This window comes from Callithrix jacchus, chromosome 11 (genome assembly GCF_049354715.1).
Source record: "Callithrix jacchus isolate 240 chromosome 11, calJac240_pri, whole genome shotgun sequence".
Classification (NCBI taxonomy): domain Eukaryota; kingdom Metazoa; phylum Chordata; class Mammalia; order Primates; family Cebidae; genus Callithrix; species Callithrix jacchus.
In genome coordinates this window covers 97997091-98016219 of record NC_133512.1, presented here as the reverse complement: position 1 = coordinate 98016219, position 19129 = coordinate 97997091, and the positions used below count along the sequence as shown (strand labels likewise).

The 19129-nt window shown below is 59.3% G+C and overlaps 1 protein-coding gene across 26 annotated transcripts in view; it reads left to right on the top strand.

Moving 5' to 3' along the window:
* Positions 1 to 19129, top strand: part of SSPOP (SCO-spondin) — a 58212-nt gene that overhangs the window by 17551 nt on the left and 21532 nt on the right. For 16 of the 26 annotated variants that reach the window (XR_013523663.1, XR_013523662.1, XM_078341962.1 and 13 more), the window contains 29 exons: positions 71 to 475; positions 585 to 737; positions 833 to 973; positions 1068 to 1250; positions 1348 to 1498; positions 2072 to 2225; positions 2328 to 2382; positions 3448 to 3549; positions 3859 to 4077; positions 4178 to 4305; positions 5020 to 5164; positions 5245 to 5395; positions 5921 to 5993; positions 6754 to 6808; positions 8284 to 8454; positions 8736 to 8879; positions 10474 to 10644; positions 10729 to 10893; positions 11621 to 11800; positions 11878 to 12003; positions 12128 to 12257; positions 12342 to 12467; positions 12648 to 12739; positions 13942 to 14115; positions 14413 to 14577; positions 15787 to 16039; positions 17151 to 17197; positions 17354 to 17524; positions 17890 to 18380. Coding sequence is in view for 24 of the 26 variants with exons in the window: in XM_078341962.1 (XP_078198088.1) it covers positions 71 to 475; positions 585 to 737; positions 833 to 973; positions 1068 to 1250; positions 1348 to 1498; positions 2072 to 2225; positions 2328 to 2382; positions 3448 to 3549; positions 3859 to 4077; positions 4178 to 4305; positions 5020 to 5164; positions 5245 to 5395; positions 5921 to 5993; positions 6754 to 6808; positions 8284 to 8454; positions 8736 to 8879; positions 10474 to 10644; positions 10729 to 10893; positions 11621 to 11800; positions 11878 to 12003; positions 12128 to 12257; positions 12342 to 12467; positions 12648 to 12739; positions 13942 to 14115; positions 14413 to 14577; positions 15787 to 16039; positions 17151 to 17197; positions 17354 to 17524; positions 17890 to 18380 (4721 nt within the window). In the remaining 2 variants the exon portion in view is untranslated. 26 annotated transcript variants of the gene reach the window in all.

Here is a 19129-nt window from a genome sequence, read left to right as displayed (position 1 = left end):
CCGGCTGGCTGGCCCCAGGCCCCAGTTCGCACCCCCTGCTCACTGTGTCTTTTCTCCTCTTCTTCCCCAGGGGGCCTGCCAGCCCCAGGAGGCCCCAACAGGACAGGGCTTCCTTGCCCAGAATACACCTGCCCCAATGGCACCTGCATAGGCTTCCAGCTGGTGAGGGTGGGACTAGGTGGTGGAGGTGGCAGCACCATAGTGCCCCCCAGCACGGGAGCCCTGACCCCACTCCCTCCCCAGGTGTGTGACGGGCAGCCTGACTGTGGAGGGCCAGGGCAGGCGGGCTCCTCTCCAGAAGAGCAGGGTTGTGGGGCCTGGGGCCCCTGGAGCCCGTGGGGAACCTGCAGCCACACATGCGGGCCGGGGGTGCAGGCCCGGAGCCGCCGCTGCACCCCACCCGGCCTCATGGTGCTGCAGCACTGCCCAGGGCCGGAGCAGCAGTCTCAGGCCTGCTTTATGGCAGCCTGCCCAGGTGAGGGGCTGGGGCAGTGGCGCCTGGGTAGAGGAAGGGAGAAGGAGGTCACTAGGCCTTCAGCCCTCCCCCATGGTCCCCCCCATCCCCCCATCCCCCTGCTTCACAGTGGATGGTGAATGGAGCGCCTGGTCCCCCTGGTCTCTGTGCTCTGAGCCGTGCAAGGGCACCATAACACGGCAGCGGCAGTGCCACCCACCCCAGAACGGAGGCCTCACCTGTGCCGCACTGCCCGGAGGCCCGCACAGCACCCGCCAGACCAGTGAGTGGAAGAGAGGACCGCCCTGCTGGTGGGAGGCCATCCCCTCCACAGAGCTCCTTCCCTGACCTCTGACTTCCGCTTCCGGCTTCTCTCAGAGCCTTGCCCTCAGGACGGCTGCCTCAATGCCACCTGCTCTGGGGAGCTGGTGTTCCGGCCCTGTGCCCCCTGCCCCCTGACCTGTGATGACATCTCTGGTCAGGTCGTGTGCCCATCTGACCGGCCCTGCGGCAGCCCAGGTAAGGGGGCTCTGGGTCCCGGCTCTGGGTCCACGTGGAGGGTCTATGGCAACTGAGCTCTCTGCATGGAAGCCTCACCCTGGACCTCCTCTAGGCTGCTGGTGCCCAGAAGGGCAGGTGCTGGGCAGCGAGGGGTGGTGTGTGTGGCCCCGGCAGTGCCCCTGCCGGGTGGATGGCGCCCACTACTGGCCTGGGCAGCGCATCAAGGCCGACTGCCAGCTCTGCATCTGCCAAGACGGGCGGCCCCGGCGCTGCCGACTCAACCCAGACTGTGCTGGTGAGGCCCTTCCCTCGGGGTCCCTAGTCCCCTCCCTGGGCTGCCTGGCTGCGCATCCGCCACCTCCTGCAGGCCCTGACTCTTGGCCTTCCCTCAGTGCACTGCGGTTGGTCCTCCTGGTCACCCTGGGCTGAGTGCCTGGGCCCCTGTGGAAGCCAGAGCATCCAGTGGTCCTTCCGGAGCCCTAACAACCCCCGCCCCTCTGGCCGAGGTCACCAGTGCCGTGGCATCCACCGCAAGGCACGCAGGTGCTCTGTCCCCACCTATGGGGGGACCTGCAGGGACCTTGACCCGCACCCCACCTCCCACTTAGGGAGCTTCCTTCCTGCCCCCTCCACATGCACCACACACACCCCCAGTTCAGAACCCCTGCCGTGTTCCTCTACCTGTCTAAACCCCAGGAGTCCCAGCACCTCTTTGGGGAGCCCTGAGCTCCTTCTTTAGTTTTATACCCTCTGGGTTCTGAAGGTGGCTGGACAGAGCCCATAGCTGCAGCTTGACAAACTCAGCTTGAATTCCTGGGCTGAGGCTTGCAGGGGGCTGTTGCCGTATCTGCCTCCCCAGCCCCCTCTGGGACCTGCTCCCTGGCTGCAGTTCTAGCCCAAATTACTTCCCTGGCCTTCTGGGCCAGTTGCAGTGCCTCAGGTGCAGGGGCAGAGTGGACTTATAGGGTGGCCAAATGTCCCAGTTTGCCCAGGACTTTCTCAGTTTTATCACAGAAAGTCCCAAGTCCTGGGAATGCCATCAATACAGGCAAACCAGGAGGGTTGCTGACCCTCAGCAAGCCCCTCACCAGGCCAGGGCCACCCCTCCCTTCTCAGGTGCCAGACGGAGCCCTGTGAGGGATGTGAGCACCGGGGCCAGGTCCACCGTGTCGGGGAACGCTGGCGTGGGGGCCCCTGCAGGGTGTGCCAGTGTCTGCACAACCTCACCACACGCTGCTCAACCTACTGCCCACTGGGCGGCTGTCCCCAGGTGAGGGCAGTGGGGTGTGTGGTGGGCAGAGCCAGAGGGCGTGTGGAGGCCGGGAGAGTGGGTTGGGGATGGGCAGGCGCCCTGACCTCCGCGCCTCCACAGGGCTGGGTCTTGGTGGAGGGGACAGGAGAATCATGCTGCCACTGTGCCCTACCTGGTGAGTGTGCCTGGGAAGTGTCAGAGAAGCCCCAGGGAGGAAGATCAAACGGTGGAGTCTCAGAGGGAACCAGGGGCACTGAGCGTGGGTGGCGGGAAGCCCGAGTTCTGCATGCTGAGGGAAGTGGGGGCCATCAGGTGGGAAGGCTCCTCTCTGCCCTCCCTCTCCGCCCACCTCCCTGTGCTCTGGGAGCTTTCTGTCCCCCATGCTGCCACCTTGAGGTGCCCTCTTTCCTCTGGTTCTGCTCGGCCAGGTCTGGTTGCTTTGCTTTTCCCCTCAGAGCAGCCAAGATGTTAAGTTGGACTTTGCAAAGTGTCTTTGACTGGAAATGAGTTATAAATGAAACAGGAAAATGCAAAGACTTGAAACAGATGCATTTATGGGTCCAGCTTTCTTCCTTTTTTTCTTTGAAACAGGGTCTTGCTCTGACGCCCAGGCTGGAGTGCAATGGTGTGATCTCAATGCACTGCAACCTCTGCCTCCCCGCTTCAAGCGATTCTTGTGCCTCAGCGTCCCGAGTAGCTGGGGCTAGATGTGTGCCACCATGCCCAGCTAATTTTCATATTTTTAGTAGAGAGAGTTTCGCCATGTTGACCAGGCTGCAGCTTTCTTGTCCTAAAAGTGCCTCTGCAGGTTGCGGAGGTGAAAACAGAGCCAGCATGCTCGGTTGCACATGTTGCTCACTGTGCAAGTTAACTGCTGATTGGGGCCTGGACTTCAGCCCCCAGAGCTGCTTCCATGCTGAGGCAGCCCCTTTCTGACACCCACAAAGGTGTCTTTTTGGTGACAGCATCCCTGGATGAGGAACTGCAGTTGCTGGGTCCTGGGCCTGAAGTCATTCCACCCCGGCAGTTTTACTCTATGTTCTCTAAATGTTTGGTGGAAGTGAAAGCCCCCAATTCACACCAAGGGAAGGAGGAGGGACCTTTCCAAGCTAGGAGGTTGCTCCTGGGAAGTCAGCATTGAGAAAGTGCTCTAGGAGGAAGGGAAAGGCCTGAGTGCTGGCCAAGATCTGTGAGCCTCTCAGTCTCTCCCTCCTGACCCTGAAGTCGCCTCCCACTGTAGAGAACCGGACAGTCCAGCCCATGGCCACTCCCACCGCAGCTCCGGTCCTCAGTCCCCAGATCGGATTCCGTTTGGCCACTTACATTCTGCCTCCACTGGGAGGTAAGAGCCACGTGCTGTGCAGTGCGGTGCTGAGAGGGGCCACACTGCCCAGGGGTTGTCCAACCTGGGAGGGGAACAGGACCTTGGGGACATCCTACTTGCCCTTCAAACAGTGGATGGCCATCCTAAGGATCTGGAAGTCATCTCGTCTTAAGTTGCCTCTCTCTATTCTTCCCTCCCTGGGTCAAGGTCACCTGTGTGGGTCTTTCACATCCCCCAGGTCCCCATGTGACTTCCTAACCATGTCCCTGCAGGCTCCTGCCACCCTCTGTCTTCCCCTGCTCCAGCCTCTCTCTCTTCCGCACCCAGACCCCTGCTATTCTCCTCTGGGGCTGGCCAGACTGGCCAAGGGGAGTCTGCATGCATCGTCCCAGCAGCTGGAACACCCCACATGGGCTGTCCTCCTGGGGGCTCCCACCCAGCGGCCCGGCCCTCAGGGATGGCGCCCTGGAGAGGATGCTTATGCCAAGTGGCACACCCAGCCCCATTTCCTGCAGCTGGACCTGTTTCGGCCCCGGAACCTCACTGGTCAGTGAGGGGGCAGTGCTTGAGGGGAAGGCAGTGGTGAGTGGGGGTGGGTGGCGCTTCTTGAGCTCTGACCTCTGCTCTTGCCCTGGCCCCTCCCCAGGCATCATAGTGCCAGAGACTGGCTCCTCCAACGCTTCTGCCACCAGCTTCTCACTCCAGTTCAGCAGCAGTGGTCTACACTGGCATGACTATCATGACATCCTGCCTGGCATCTTGCCCCTGCCCAAGGTACTACCCACCCAAGGCCCACGGGGCCAGTGGCTCACCATACCCTTTTGCGGGTTCCATAGTCTCTGTCCCCAAGGGCCTTCCAGTCTCCCCAGGGGCATTTCCTGCATTCGATGCTGGTTGAGCACCTGGGGAGTAGCTGGGACTGTGCTCTGCGGAGCCGAGGCTTAGGCGCCAGTGTCACATGGATGCTGGAAACCTTCCAAGTGGCTCAGACTCGGGACAGGTATGTGAGGTCCACAAGGGAGAAAGGGTGAGGAGACGCCAAGTTTACAGAGGGCCTCTAGGAGTCCAGAACCAGACAGGTCTTTGTGGAGAGCACCCTGGGCACAGCCCTGCCCTCAGGGAGTTTGTATCCTTCCCCGAGACAAACCGATGCGTCCTGTGAAGCAGCAGGCATCAGTCCATGCTGTGTGTTAAGTCTTAACTATTTCAGGAGCACCTGCTCTGTTCCAGGTGCTGGGCCAGGCCCTGGGGACACAGCAGTGAACAGGACCTGGCCCCTGCCCTGGGGGCACCTCCAGCCCTTCAGGAGGAACTCCGTCTGGGACCAGCCCCTCCAGCCTTGAAAGACCCAAATGCCTACTGCCAGGGTGGGGGGCATGGCTCTGGGAGGGGCCATGAAAGCTAGGGGAAAAGTGGCATCACTCAGAAAGTCACAGGGTCAGCCTGAGCAAGACGTGGAGCTCCGTCAGCAGCATCCTCTGCTGGCAGCTTCTCCCCAGAAACTGGGACAACCTGGACCCCACCGTATGGACCTTCGGCCGGATGGTGGAGGCGAGGTTTGTCAGGGTTCGGCCCCATGATGACCACCACAGCAATGTCGCCCTGCCGGTGGAGCTACTGGGCTGCGAGCCAGGTACAGGTGGCTCAGGGGTGGGTGGGGCAGGAGAAAGAGGGCTCACAGCTGGAGCCCTCAGCCATATGTACCCCATGCAGGGTCTCCGCTGGCACCTCCGTGCCCAGGGGTTGGGCTCCGCTGTGCCAGTGGTGAGTGTGCCCTGAGAGGGGGCCCGTGCAATGGAGTTTTGGACTGTGAGGATGGCTCAGACGAGGAGGGCTGTGTGCTGCCATCTGAGGGCACTAGCAGGTATGCTGTGCCCAGCTGTGCCGCTCACACCCTTGGCCTGGCCTTCCAGGGGACAGCCATGTGGGAGGGGCCAGGCATTGCCTTCACCCCCAGGTGCCCAGACTCTGTGTGCCGAGGAGCTGCAGCCAGGTGCCTTCGAGGCCCTGTCTCGCCTGGATTCTGTGATTCCCTGCCTTTCTCATAGTTGATTCAGGGGTTCTCCAAGTATGGACCCTGGACCAGCATCCTTGGCAGCACCTGGAGCTTGTTAGAAGCACAGGTTCTTGAGCCGCCCAGGTCTGCAGGGGTGGGGCGCAGTAATGTGCGTCTTACAAGCCCCCCAGGAGATTCTAACCCACAGTCAAGTTGGAAGCCACTGTTGGGAGGAACATCATCTTGGTCCAGCCTCGGCGGACAGAGTCCTTCCTGAATGCCCAGCCCAGCAAAACCCCCAAGCCTGACCAGAGAACACCGATGCCCCTGCCTGGATGGGGACACTGGCACTGGGAGGGCCTCTAGAGCCCTTTTGGCTATTTTTCTCCCCAGAGTCCATTCCACAGCCAAGACCCTGGCCCTCTCCTCCACCCAGCCAGGGCAGCTGCCGCACTGGCCCAGGGAGGTGAGTGCAGAGCTTTGGACTGGGAAGGTGGAGTGAGGTGATAGGGACCCCGCTTCATGGCCTCACCAGCCCTGCTCCTGCGCCGGCCGTGGCATCTCCCCTCTCTGCAGCATTTCTGCCTGTGCGTTCCCTGGTGCTGCTCTCAGCCAGGCCCTCAGGAGCCTCCCCAGTGCCATGCAGAGGGCTGGGAGCTGGGGCGACACAGGCACAGACGTGCAAGCAGAGCAAGGGCCTAGAGGGATTTGGGGACAAGAGAGGCCTGCACCCCTGGTAGGGAGCTTATGCCCACGGGGCAGGTACCAGAGCATCTGGTGCTCAGAGCCGAAAAGAGCACTATGCCCAGGTCCCCAGGGGCTTCCTGGACAAGACTTGAGGGATGGAGAGGGGGGCCTGTAGTGTGGAGAAGATGGGGCGGAGAACCTTCCCACCTGGAACGGCCTGGTCAGGAACCTAGAATGTGAGGGTGGGGTAGGAGGTGGAGGGAACACGTGCATTGAGTGTGGGGAAGGGGAGTTTGGGGGCAAGAGCCAAAATAGATTGCCCTGGTGGGCTGGTGAGAAAAAGGTCCCTGAGCTCCTGGAGGGCAGTGGGCTGGTGCCTGGAGGTGCAATCGCATTCTCAGCTCTGCACTGGGCTGTGGGGAGGAAGGTGGACAGGAGGCAGTGCTGGGACTGTGAGCACCCAGGCTGCATCCTCAGTGGACGGGAGCTGCCCTCGGGGCCTGGAACTGTGTGGGGTGCTGAGCCGTCTCCCTCCGCAGGGACTGGCAGAGACTGAGCACTGGCCTCCCGGGCAGGAGTCCACAGCCCCAACAGGTGTGTGCACAGACTCCAGGCCCCTTCCCCAAACCCTTGTCCCACCTGTTCTTCCAGAGCCAGAGCAGTTACAACTCAGGGGTTCAAATCCCCTGACCCCTGACTTCCCCACAACCACAGGCTTGTCTCAGGGAGGAGACACTGGTCACTTTGGACATGGCCAGGTCCTGCCCCTGCCCGCCGCTTGGGATTCCAAAGATATGAGGGCTGTAGGTCTTCGGGGCAGGTGGCTCCAGGCCAGCTCTCAGGACTGAGCCTGTGCTCTGCCATGTGGCTGCCTCCCCAGAGGCCTGGTCAGGACAGGTCTCCCCCATGGGAGTGGGAGGCTACCTGGTCCAGCCCACACTCCCTCTGCTCACCATCCATGCAGCCAGGCCCTCCTTTCTGAAGCGTTTGCTGGCAGCAGATGTCTCTTAAGTGGGCAAGAGGGTTGGATGCCATCACCAAGTTAGCATGCTCCTATGTCAGATAAGGCAGGGGTTCTGCCTGGTCATGAACCAGCCTCCCTTGAGCTACCTGGAGCTAGCCGATCATTCACCTGCCTGTTAGCCAGGAGAGAGCTGCCTCCTGGAGGGCCTGCCCTGTGGGGATTGGAGGTGGTAAGAGGGCTTTAGTGTAGGGGGGGTTTCTGCCCTCATTTCTAGCTCCTAAGGGAAGGACCTGGGTGAGGCTTGGGGCAGCAGGGGCTGGAGAGAAAGGAGGGTGAGGATGCCAGAGTTGCTCTTTCCTTCCAGCTGGCCCTCCCCTGGGCCTCACTATGCCACCTGCTTTTCCCCATCTGTGACACTAGGAGAACTTATAGACAACTTCCGTGGCCCCTCCCTGTGAGTGCTGATGAAAGTTATTCAGAAGCCTGGCCGGACTGTTTCTGTGTCTTGTAAAAAAGCAGACAAAGCAATTGATGCCACCCCTCAGATCCATAACATGCGGACCCATGGGACACATTCTGATTTCATTCTAAGTCTGGTTCTAGCAAAAAAAGAAAAAGAAAAAGAAAAAAAAGGCTGTCTTTGACCGAGTCTCTTGCCAGAAAATGAAACTCTAAACCGTTTTCACTGCAGCTGCCAGGAAGCCCAAAATCAGTTTTTTGTCATTGTCATTATTTGTTTGGTTGTTTGCTTACGACAGAAGCAATGAACTCTTCCTGAGTCTCTGGTAGCGTTGACTCCTGCTGCTGCTGTGTTAAAACAACCTCAGTTCTTTTTCTCCCTAAAGACCTTGTTTTATAGGGTTTGAACTTGGAAGTTGCCATGTGTTTCTTCTTGGGAGTAGAATAAAATCTCAGATCAAAACAAGTCTTCTACTTTCAGCCAAAGCTCTTCTTGTGCTCCTCTCAGAAAGTGGGGTGTGGTCTGTAGTACCTGTGATTACTCTGCACCACCCAGAACCCTGGGATACCCTCCTGAGGACCCACGGCTTCCTTTTCTAGGAAGGGGAGCTGGGCAAGCCTCACTTCCCTGCACCTCCACCCACAGAGACAAGGCCCGTGAGTCCTGGCCCAGCCTTCAGAGTGCCTGACCATGGGGAATCCATGCAGACAGTGACCACCACCCCCGTGTCCCAGATGGAGGCCAGGACCCTGCCACCAGGAATGGCAGCTGTGACGATTCTGCCCCCACCTGCAGTGACTCCAGTGACCCCTGCTGGTAAGACGCCAACCCCTTCTACCTGTGTGCAAAGGCTCTGTGAGCCTACCTTCCCTGTGAGGGGGACAGAGGCCTTTGTTCAAGGTCACACAGCTCAAGGTCATTTTGGGGAGGACCCAAGCTTCCTAGCCCAGTTTACCCTTTTTCTATTATCCCAGGATAGGCAGAATGGGGCACAGAAGATGTCAAGAGGAGCGAGGTTGGGGGCTTCGGGGAGGTGACAAAGGAGAAAGGGCAGGGCAGGCTGAGTGACTGGTCAGCTGGTGGTGGTGTGCCCACAGGCCAGAGCGTCGCCCCAGGGCCCTTCCCACCTGTGCAGTGTGGCCCCGGCCAGATGCCCTGCGAGGTGCTGGGCTGCGTGGAACAGGTGCAGGTGTGTGATGGCAGGGAGGATTGCCTCGACGGCTCCGATGAGAGGCACTGTGGTGAGCTCCCAGAGGGCCTGCTGTCCTATAGGCAGGGGGTGGCAAGAGGATCTTCAGGGTAAGAAAGTCTCTGCCCCCATTTCTAGCTCATATTGAAAAGGCTCTGGGAGAGGCTTGGGCAGCAGGGATTGGAGAGAATGAGTAAAAGCAGGATTCTGTTTGTCTTTGGGGTTGGTCAATAGGGGGAATAGGATAGGCCTTGGGTCTCAGCCTGTTTTATGAAACCTGTTTGACCTTTGAAGAGACTCATCTACTCACTCACCCATTCAACAGTCTACCCACCCCTCTATCCATCTATCCATTTGTCTACCCACCCTTCCACACATTAACCCACCCATTCATCCATCCATCTACCTACCCCTCTAGTTATGTATTCTTCAGCCACCCATCATCTGTCTACCCACACATCCATCCATCCATCCATCCATCCATCCATCCATCCATCCATCCATCCACCTATCCAGCTAGCTAGCCACCATGCATCTGTGCCCATCCATCCATCCATCTGTTCACCCATCCATCCATCAATCCATTCATCCATCCATCAGCCACCCATCTGTCTACCCACCCATCCATCGATCCACCCACCCATCAGCCAGCCACCATGCATCGATCTACCCATCCATCCATCAGTCCATTCATCCATCCTTCCATCCATCCATTCATTATCCACGAATTCATCCATCTAAATCCAACTACCTACCCCTCTATCCATGTATTCATCAGCCAGCCACCCATCCATTGAGCCACTCATTTGTCCATCTACCCATCAATTCACCTATCTATCCATCAATTCACCCATCCATCTGTCCATCAGCCACCCATCCATCCATCCATCCATCTACCCATCCATCCATTCATCCATCTCCCCACCCCTCTATCCATTCATCTATCAGCCACCCACCCACCCACCCATCCATCCATCCATCCATTCATCCATCTGACAACCACCCATGCATCTATCAGCCACTCATGCATTCATCCATCAATTCATCTACCCCCTGCTATTCATCCATTCATTAGCTACCCAGGCATCCATCTACTCACTCATCTACCCGTCCATTTATCCACCCATCCACCCATCCGTCTGTTCACTCACCTACCCATCCACCCATCCATTAAGCTACTCATCCACCCACCTACCCATCTATCCACCTATCCATCCATCTACCCACCCACATGTCCATCCATTCATTTATCCATCCATCCATCCAACCATCCATGCAAAGTAGATCACTATGACCAAAGCTTAGTCTTCCAAACATGGCAAAAGAAATCAAGTGTTAATCAGTCACAAGAAGCGCCCCCCCACCCGCCGCCGCCAGGGCGTATGCATTCAGGAAGAAGGTACCCAAGCATCTAGAATCTCTGTGTGAGAGTCTGTGTACACCAAAGGCTCCATGACCTCACCAACACATAGTGGAAGGAAGTCTGCTCTGGGCATGGCATGCAAGAGGCATCAGGAGGAAGTGAAGGCAAGGGCCTCTAGTCAGAAAGTTCATTTCAGCTTTTGGCCTGAGTTGAAGGGGCTGAGTGTATCGTCCAGCCAGGAATCTACTCTTGTGGCTCCCTTCTCTCCCTGCCTTGTGGACAGCAAGCACTGTGCCCTTCACCGTGCCCACCACAGCCCTGCCTGGGCTTCCAGCCTCAAGAGCCCTCTGTTCCCCGAGCCAGCTGAGCTGTGGCAGTGGGGAGTGTCTGTCTGCTGAGCGGCGCTGTGACCTGCGGCCCGACTGCCAGGACGGCTCTGATGAGGATGACTGTGGTATGTGCCAGCCGGGACAGGAGCAGCCCTGGGGGCCCTCTCCTGCATGAGCCACTCTGAGCCCTGGCCCCCATGACCCTGCAGTGGACTGCGTGCTGGCCCCCTGGTCTGGCTGGAGCACCTGCAGTCGCACCTGTGGCCTGGGCCTCACTTTCCAGCGCCAGGAGCTGCTGCGGCCTCCTCTACCAGGGGGCAGCTGCCCTCAAGACCGGTTCCGAAGCCAGTCTTGCTTCGTGCAGGCCTGCCCAGGTAACCCTGAACCCCAGCCTTCCTCAGGAAAGCCCCTGCTCCCAGAGGCGAATGGGGAAGACCCCTGCCCAGTCTCCTCAGGAAACTTAGGTGGGAAACCTGGGGTGGGTTTCTATCCGAGACCCTCCCAGCTGGCCCTACCTCTCTCTTCCTGCCTGAGTCGAGACTCAGGTTCTCGTGTATCTCCTGGGAATAACAGTCAATTTTGCCTCCGAAGGCACTGCAAGGATTCAGGGAGATGGTGTGTGAGGGTGTTTGAAGTGGCTATGCCACTTGTCCTTGGGCTGCATGCTGAAGGCCTTGTCGCTCTTTTGTTCCTTTCATCTGAGGGAGGGGCCCCCACTCATCTCCGTGCTTGGCAGAGAGGGGATCCCCACACGGGGGCCTCCTCAGCCCCACCCTGGCTCCTCCCCGGCTGGGGTGGCCCTACAGTTGCCGCTGCCATCAGGGCAGCTCTCTCCAGGCTTCTGGTGGGCCCAGCCCCTTCCCAGGGAGCAGAGTTTTGTCCTGGGAGGCACCTGGAGCCCTTTCCCCAGGCACCTGCCTCCTATGGGAAGTTTCCTGGGACAGAAGAGGAGCTGTGGAGTGCCCAGGGGAGAGCCCTTGGCTGCTTTGCTGGCCACTGCCCAGGCCTGGGGAGGCAGGGAGTCCTGGCTACGGCCACTCTCTCATAGCCTGTGTCTCCTGGGCCTCTCCTGGTAGAACCATGTCCTTCCTTCCCCAACAGTGGCTGGGGCATGGGCCATGTGGGAGGCCTGGGGACCCTGCAGCGCCTCCTGCGGGGGTGGCCATCAGAGTCGCCGGAGGAGCTGTGTGGACCCCCCACCCAAGAATGGTGGTGCCCCCTGCCCTGGGCCCTCCCAAGAGAGGGCACCCTGCGGCCTGCAACCCTGCTCAGGCAGCACAGGTAATGGGAAGCTGGGCTGGGGGCAGGGAGAGGTTGGGCCTCCCAGCACCCATGCTCACCTGGCACCCACCTCCCAGCAGACTGCGAGCTGGGCCGTGTGTATGTGAGTGCTGATCTGTGCCAGAAGGGGCTGGTGCCCCCATGCCCACCCTCCTGCCTGGATCCCAAGGCCAACAGAAGCTGCAGTGGGCACTGTGTGGCAGGTGAGGTAGACCTGGCCTGCAGGGGGAGTGTGGGGAGACCACCAGGCCCACTGGCTCCCAGTCTCCAGCTTCCCCTCCCTGCTGTGCCCCTTGGGGCTGAGTGCCCTCTTCCACACCCTCCCAGGATGCCGCTGCCCCCCAGGGCTCCTCCTGCATGACACTCGCTGTCTGCCTCTCTCTGAGTGCCCCTGCGTGGTGGGTGAAGAGCTGAAGTGGCCAGGAGTGTCCTTCCTCCTGGCCAACTGCAGCCAATGGTGAGGGTGGCTGCGCCAGGGAGGGCACAGTGCTGGGGGTCTCCCCAGCCCTGACCAATTCCTCAGCCTATCCCTCCCCTGCAGCATGTGTGAGAAGGGGGATTTGCTGTGCCAGCCAGGGGGCTGCCCCCTGGCCTGTGGCTGGTCTGCCTGGTCCTCCTGGACTCCCTGCGACCACTCCTGTGGCTCTGGAGTGAGGGCCAGGTTCAGGTGTGTGATGACGGGGTGGGCCCAGTGTGAGAAGGAGTGCTGGGGGCAGGGAGGGAGGATCCAGGCCAGCCCTGAGGGGGCGGGAGGGGATAGATGGTGGACAGGGGCTGAAGGATGAGAAGGCAGGAGTGAGGGTGGGGAGAGAGCAGAGAAGGTGCTCAGGGCTGCCTCTCTCCCCAGGTCTCCCTCCAACCCTCCGGCAGCCTGGGGGGGTGCCCCGTGTGAAGGCAACAGGCAGGAACTGCAGGGCTGCCATACAGAGTGTGGGACAGGTATAGCTGGGAGCCCCGGGCATAGGAGCTCCTTCCTCCTCCCAGTTCTGTGCCCTGAGAACACATGGGATGGGACCCACTGACCACTATGTGGGGGATTGGTAATGCCTCTGAAGTCTGAGAGGCAGTCCTTGAATTGGCCTTGGCAGAGGGGGCTTTGACAGGAGAGGCAGAGGCTTCCGCCCAGACTGCCTTGGTGCCAGGAGGAGGCTGGCCTGGACAGAGCAGGCAACTGCAGAGCCAGTCAAGAGAGGCGAGGCTGGCTGGGTTGAGGGAGGCTGGCAGCAGCATTTAGAGGCCAGATGAAGGTGCCAGGTGGTTTCCCTCTTTCCATGCACCGGGTGCTCCTCAGGCCGTGCCTATGCTAGTGGAGGTCTCCGTAGAGCAGGCTGAGCCTCGCTGGTGTGCAGGGCAATGGGACAAGGTGGGTAAGGGAGAGGTGGCGAAGGGGAAGGAAGAGAGGCAGGGTGCATCCAGGAGGTCTGGGCCAGGCTCTTGCAGTAGGAGGGAAAGAGGGGCCAGTGGGGAGTGGCTGGTGGGACAGTGACAGTGTCCGCAGGGACTCTGAAGCTTCCAGCATAGAAGGATCAGGAAGCATTATCTGGGGGAGACCCAGGATTGGTGGTGGTCCTGCTGAGGCGCTGGCCAAGTCCAGGAGAGAGGTGTGGAAACGTACCTGGGCCCAGGTTCGCAGGAGGCTCTGTGCCGGGCTCCTAAGAGTGAGGAGTGGGGCTGGAGGCCAGGTGCAGTGGTCAAGATGGGAGGATTGCTTAAGGCCAGGAGTTTAAGACCAGCCTGGGCAACATAGAGAGACCCCATCTCTAAAAAATTAAAAATTAAAATGTAGCTGGGCATGGTGGCGCATGCCCATGGTCCCAGCTCCTTGGGAGGCTGAGATGGGAGACCACTGAGCTTAGGAGGTAGGGGCTGCAGCACGCTATGAGCACCCCACTGCATTCCAGCTGACAGATCCTGTCCCAACCCCCCAAAAAGCAGAAAACAAGGTGGGGCTGAAGAGTGGGGGTCCCAGCAAGTGAGCTGAGAAGGGGCAGAGGCTGCACCGAGTCCAGAGCAGCCTCCCTCCTCCTTGTGAGCCCTCTCCTGCCCCCTGGTTTCTCTGACCTCACCCAGGCTCTCCAACCCTCCCCAGCCCTGCCAGGAAATGCCTTTGCACAAATGGCTTGTCCTGTCCCCCTCCGCAGAGGTGCTGGGCTGGACGCCCTGGACTTCCTGGTCCTCCTGCTCCCAGAGCTGCCTTGCTCCCGGAGGGCGCCCTGGCTGGCGCAGTCGTTCCCGACTCTGCTCCAGCCCTGGGGACACATCCTGCCCAGGAGACGCCACCCAGGAGGAGCCCTGCAGCCCCCCTGTATGCCCAGGTATTCCCCCTTGGGCCCAGGTGTGGCTTGGACATGGGGGAGGGATGAGGAGCAAAGACGAATGCCCCCTTGAGCCAGTTCTAAACACCTGGGAGGGTCCAAGGGTTGGAGCAAACCTGGTTGTTGTCCTTAAGCCTCTCCCTGCCACAGCATCGCCCAGTAAGCCAGCCTGAGTAGTAGATGTTGGTGGGGGCTGGAGGCTGCAGTTAAGATTCCTCAAGCCACACAGCTCCAGACCCACCATGCGCTATCCCGGCCTGTCTTTGCCTACAACCCTGGACTTGGTTCTTCCGGCAGTGCCAAGCGTCTGGGGTCTGTGGGCCCCCTGGTCCACCTGCTCAGCTCCCTGTGATGGTGGCATCCAGACACGCGGGCGCAGCTGCTCCAGCACGACTCCGGGAGACACCGCTTGCCCAGGACCCCACAGTCAGACCAGGGACTGCAATACGCAGCCCTGCACAGGTACCAGATTCCCTGCCTGTTGTCCAGCGGGTCTCCTTGGCCCAGCTCCTGGGGACTTTGACCTTTTCCCCACCCTCACCTTCACTTGTCACTGCCCTCTGACTACAGGCCAGATGACGTCTACAGCTAAGGGAGCCTGGGATTTCCTGTGTCTCCTCTAGCTCCCTGCCTCTCCTGCCTGCCGCTGGCGGGAAACAGGTCCCAGCAGCTATCACCCCTCAGGCTCTTCGCTCTTTCCCATGTTATGCATGTCACTTGCATAAAGAAACCACCAGGCAGGCTTCGTGTGGGCAATGAGGCCGTTTTATTTAGAGCTTGGGTGCAAGTGGGCCAAGTCCGAGAAGGGAGTTAGGAGAAGGGAGTAGGAAAGGGGACTGGTTATACAGGTTGGGGCAAATGGTCAGTTAAAGGTGGGCATCTATTTTAGGGAAGAGGAGGGTGTCACGGGGAGCATGGTTATCTATTACAAACAGGCATAGTCATAAGGGTGGGGTTATTGGTTGCAAGCAGGGGGGAGGATGCAGTAAGTTACATAGTTACTGGGGTGGGGGTTTTGAGAAACCTCATGTCTGGGGGGAATTCTTGCAAGGCTGGGCAGGAACAATGGTTGGAGGTTGCAGGGGGAGAGCAATCAGTTGAGGCTGGAGCTACTTGTTTCACTTCTCTTTATGGGCATCTGGTTACTTCAGACTTTCTGGTTCCTGGAGACCATCCAGAGGTGTACAGGCAGGTCACCAAGGCTATAAGGGCCAGGGTTGGACTTGGAGGCCTGACACTCTGGTGGAAGCAAGCCTCCTTCCCCAGAGAACAGGCTCTTCATAGGAGTCAGACGGGGCTTCCTCAGGGCAGAACACACTCAGGGCCAGAATCATGGGGGAGCAGAGCTCACACTTTGAAGCCCCTGGCCCCTTCCTCACTCTCCCTTGTCTTCTGAGCGCTCCTCCTATCCCAGATGACTAGAGTCCTCATGATCTATTCTCAAGAATATTTGTATTAAAGTGGATCAAAGCCGTGACTGTGTACTGGTGCCATCCCAGACATTGGAGCAAAGCCGTGAGGGTAGGGGCAGGAGGGATGGCTTCTCGGGCACAGTCCCTCCTGGCAGGCTGCCACCACATGCCCGGCTTGCAAGTTCCCTTCTGCCCTCTGCCTCCCTTCCCTTCCCTCCCCTCCTGCCCCTGCTGAGACCTGCTTTGTCTTCCTATCCAGCCCAGTGCCCAGAGAACATGGTGTTCCGCTCAGCAGAGCAGTGTCGCCAGGAGGGGGGTCCTTGCCCTCGGCTGTGCCTGACGCAGGGCCCCGGGATAGAGTGTACAGGCTTCTGTGCCCCTGGCTGCACCTGCCCCCCTGGTCTCTTCCTACACAACGCTAGCTGCCTGCCCCGCAGTCAGTGCCCCTGCCAGCTGCATGGGCAGCTCTATGCACCAGGAGCGATGGCTCGCCTAGACTCCTGCAACAACTGGTGGGTCACAGCATGGGGGCAGGGGAGGGGAGGGGCCAGGGCTCTAGAGGTGGGCAGGCATGGACTCCCTTTCACACACACACTTCGTGGAGGGTACTCCGTTCCCCAAACACAACACAGCAGCCACAGGTGCCAGGCAGGGCCCTGGGAATACTGGAGTGAATGGTCATCCCCATTTGACTTATGGGAAGATTGGGTCTCAGATCGATGGAGAGATTTATGATAGAACTAGAGATGGGAGAGGGTCTTCTGCCTCTCATCACAGCTTTCTCTAGTTCTCTTTCCTGAATATAATTTCCTACCTGGGATCCACTTGATTTCTGCTCAGAAACATTCAAGTGCCCAGAACCTAAAGCTAACACCAGGATCTGCCAGCAGAGGGTGCTCTAAGCCATTTCCCTCTTCTTTTTTTTTTTTTTTTGAGATGGAGTCTCGCTCTGTCGCCCAGGCTGGAGTGCAGTGGTGTGATGTTGGCTCACTGCAACCTCCACCTCCTGGGTTCAAGCAATTCTCTTGCCTCAGCCTCCCTAGTAGCTGGGATTACAGGCGCCTACCACCATGCCTGGGTAATTTTTGTATTTTTAGTAGAGACAGGATTTCACCATGTTGGCCAAGCTGGTCTCCAACTCCTGACCTCAGATGATCCACCCACCTCAGCCTCCTGCCCCTCCTTCAATTTTCTCCTCCTTCCTTCTTCCTCCCTCCTGTCCTTTCTCACTGTTCATCTCTCCAGTCTTTTTCTGGGACCTCCAGTATTTAATAAACAGGCTTTAAAACACATATTGGAGAGAACAGCCAGTGTGGAAAAGGACCCAGTTTTCCCTTCTAGGAACTCTGGCTCTCTCTAAGTCCCTCCTACCTGGCCCTGGCCCTCGAGGTCATTTCCCAATAAATACAAATGGAACACTGGGACACAGGACAGAACAGTGCCTGGGCGTCAAGGGGCCCACTGAGAGTGCATCATGAACTTTTTGAGGGACACGGGCAGCAAGCTTCATGCCCCGGACCCTCGGATTTCTCTTCTGTGGTGGTCTCAGCTGCTTCCCCGGGGGCAGGGGCTGCCTGTGGCCATGATGGCCAGGTGGAGACTCACTGTCCCCTGTCCCTGCAGCACCTGTGTCTCTGGCGCAATGGCGTGCACCTCGGAGCACTGCCCAGGTACCCCCACACTTGGGGCACGGGAATTGGGTGGCTGTGGGTCCTCAGGGACCATAGGGGGTTTGGACCCCTTCTGAGATCAACTCCTGGGAGCTTGGTGGTGCCCAGGGAAGTCAGGGTATGAGAAGACTGACCTGGTTTCACACACACTGGCAGTGGCCTGTGGCTGGAGTCCCTGGACCCCATGGAGTCTCTGCAGCCGCAGCTGCAACGTGGGCATTCGGCGCCGCTTCCGCGCAGGCACCGCACCTCCAGCTGCCTTTGGGGGTGCTGAGTGCCAGGGCCCCTCCATGGAGGCTGAATTCTGCAGCCTGTGGCCATGTCGAGGTGAGAGCTAGGACTGAGGTCCTGAGACCTCCTTAAAGAACCTTCTAGAGAGAAGCCTAGAAGACTCCCATCACCCCCCACCCTGGACCTCCAGAGAAGTACAAGAGACTTCGCTAAGAGATGCCACTAAGAGGTGGTCCCCAGAGACTCCTTGAGGGTCTGTTCCCTAACAGAGGAAGTAGCCTCAGCTTCTCCCTAGAGGCCAGGCCCCTTCTAGGCAAATCCTGGAGCCCACTGAGCAGGTGTGAGGCGCCTTAGGGGATATGACACTGCAGGTGAAGGCCCAGGGGTGTCGGGGTGGGAGGAGGAGGAGATAGGGTGGCTATGGGAGGCAGGGCCTGCAGTGACCTGGGTGCCACCCCCAGGTCCTGGTGGGGAGTGGGGCCCTTGGTCTCTGTGCTCCGTGCCCTGTGGTGGCGGCTACAGGAACCGCACCCGCGGCAGTGGCCTGCACAGCCCTGTGGAGTTCTCCCCCTGTGGCCTGCAGCCCTGTGCAGGTAAGGGTTGCCCTGAGGACCCTACACTCTCATTCTCACCAACCCAGGGCACTGTCAAACCCGTCTGCCACCCTGGCTCAGCGCTGTCCCTCAGCCCTTGTGCAGCCCCCACGACCACCCCGGCCATACCCAGAGCTGGTGCCACTCTCAGGTTGGGAGGTCAGGGGAGAGCTGAGTGCTCTGGGGCAAGGCTGTCAATTTCTGTGTCTGCAGGGCCTGTGCCTGGCCTGTGTCCCAGGGGCAAGCAGTGGCTGGACTGTGCCCAGGGCCCTGCCTCCTGTGCAGAGCTCAGTGCCCCAAGAGGGACTAACCAGACCTGCCATCCTGGCTGCTACTGCCCCTCCGGGATGCTTCTGCTGGTGAGTGTCCCCCTGCCTGGCCCCAGCAGGGCTGCTGCAGAGCCTGGGGACCCTGGGGTGGCAAGGAAGGGACAGGCAGGACCTGGGCAGCGAAGAGCCAAGGGTATGGGGCTGGAGGCAGGGAGACCCTGCAAGGTTGAGGAAGGGCACTCAACTCATGGGTTACGATTCTGCTCTGGCAGGAACCAATGGGGGACCCTGGCAGGTCTCATCCCTCTCCCGACCTGTTTCCTCACTTGTGAAAATGGTGATCGCTCTGGAAGGTCTTTGTGAATGGTCCCTGCTCAAGTGCTCTGTCCACTGTGTTATCACCAGTTATTTATTGAGCACCTACTGTATGTTCAGTCTCTGGCTGAGCTACTCTGTGGAGAAGGAGCAGTCTCTGCCCTCAAGAAGCATCCAGTCTGGGGAAACCAGACCTGGGGCTCCTAGAATGAAGATAGAACCATCAGATGGGCAGGAAGTGAGCTTTGCACATTGCGGAGTGGGCTGGGTCAGTCATGGAGGGCTCCCTGTAGGAAGAGCCCTTGAACATCAGAGATTGGAGGGTGTGGAGTTCAAGTTCAGAACTTGAACATCAAAGATTGGAGGATGTGGAGAGCAGGGAGGCATGGAGGGCTTCCTGGAGGAAGTGGTTTTACACTTGAAGATCCAAGATTGGAGAGCAGAGAGGTGGCCACTCCAGTCAGAGGGTGGTGGGACTTGGGGGTAGGAAATGCCAGCTGCATTGTGGGATTGAACAAAGGGTG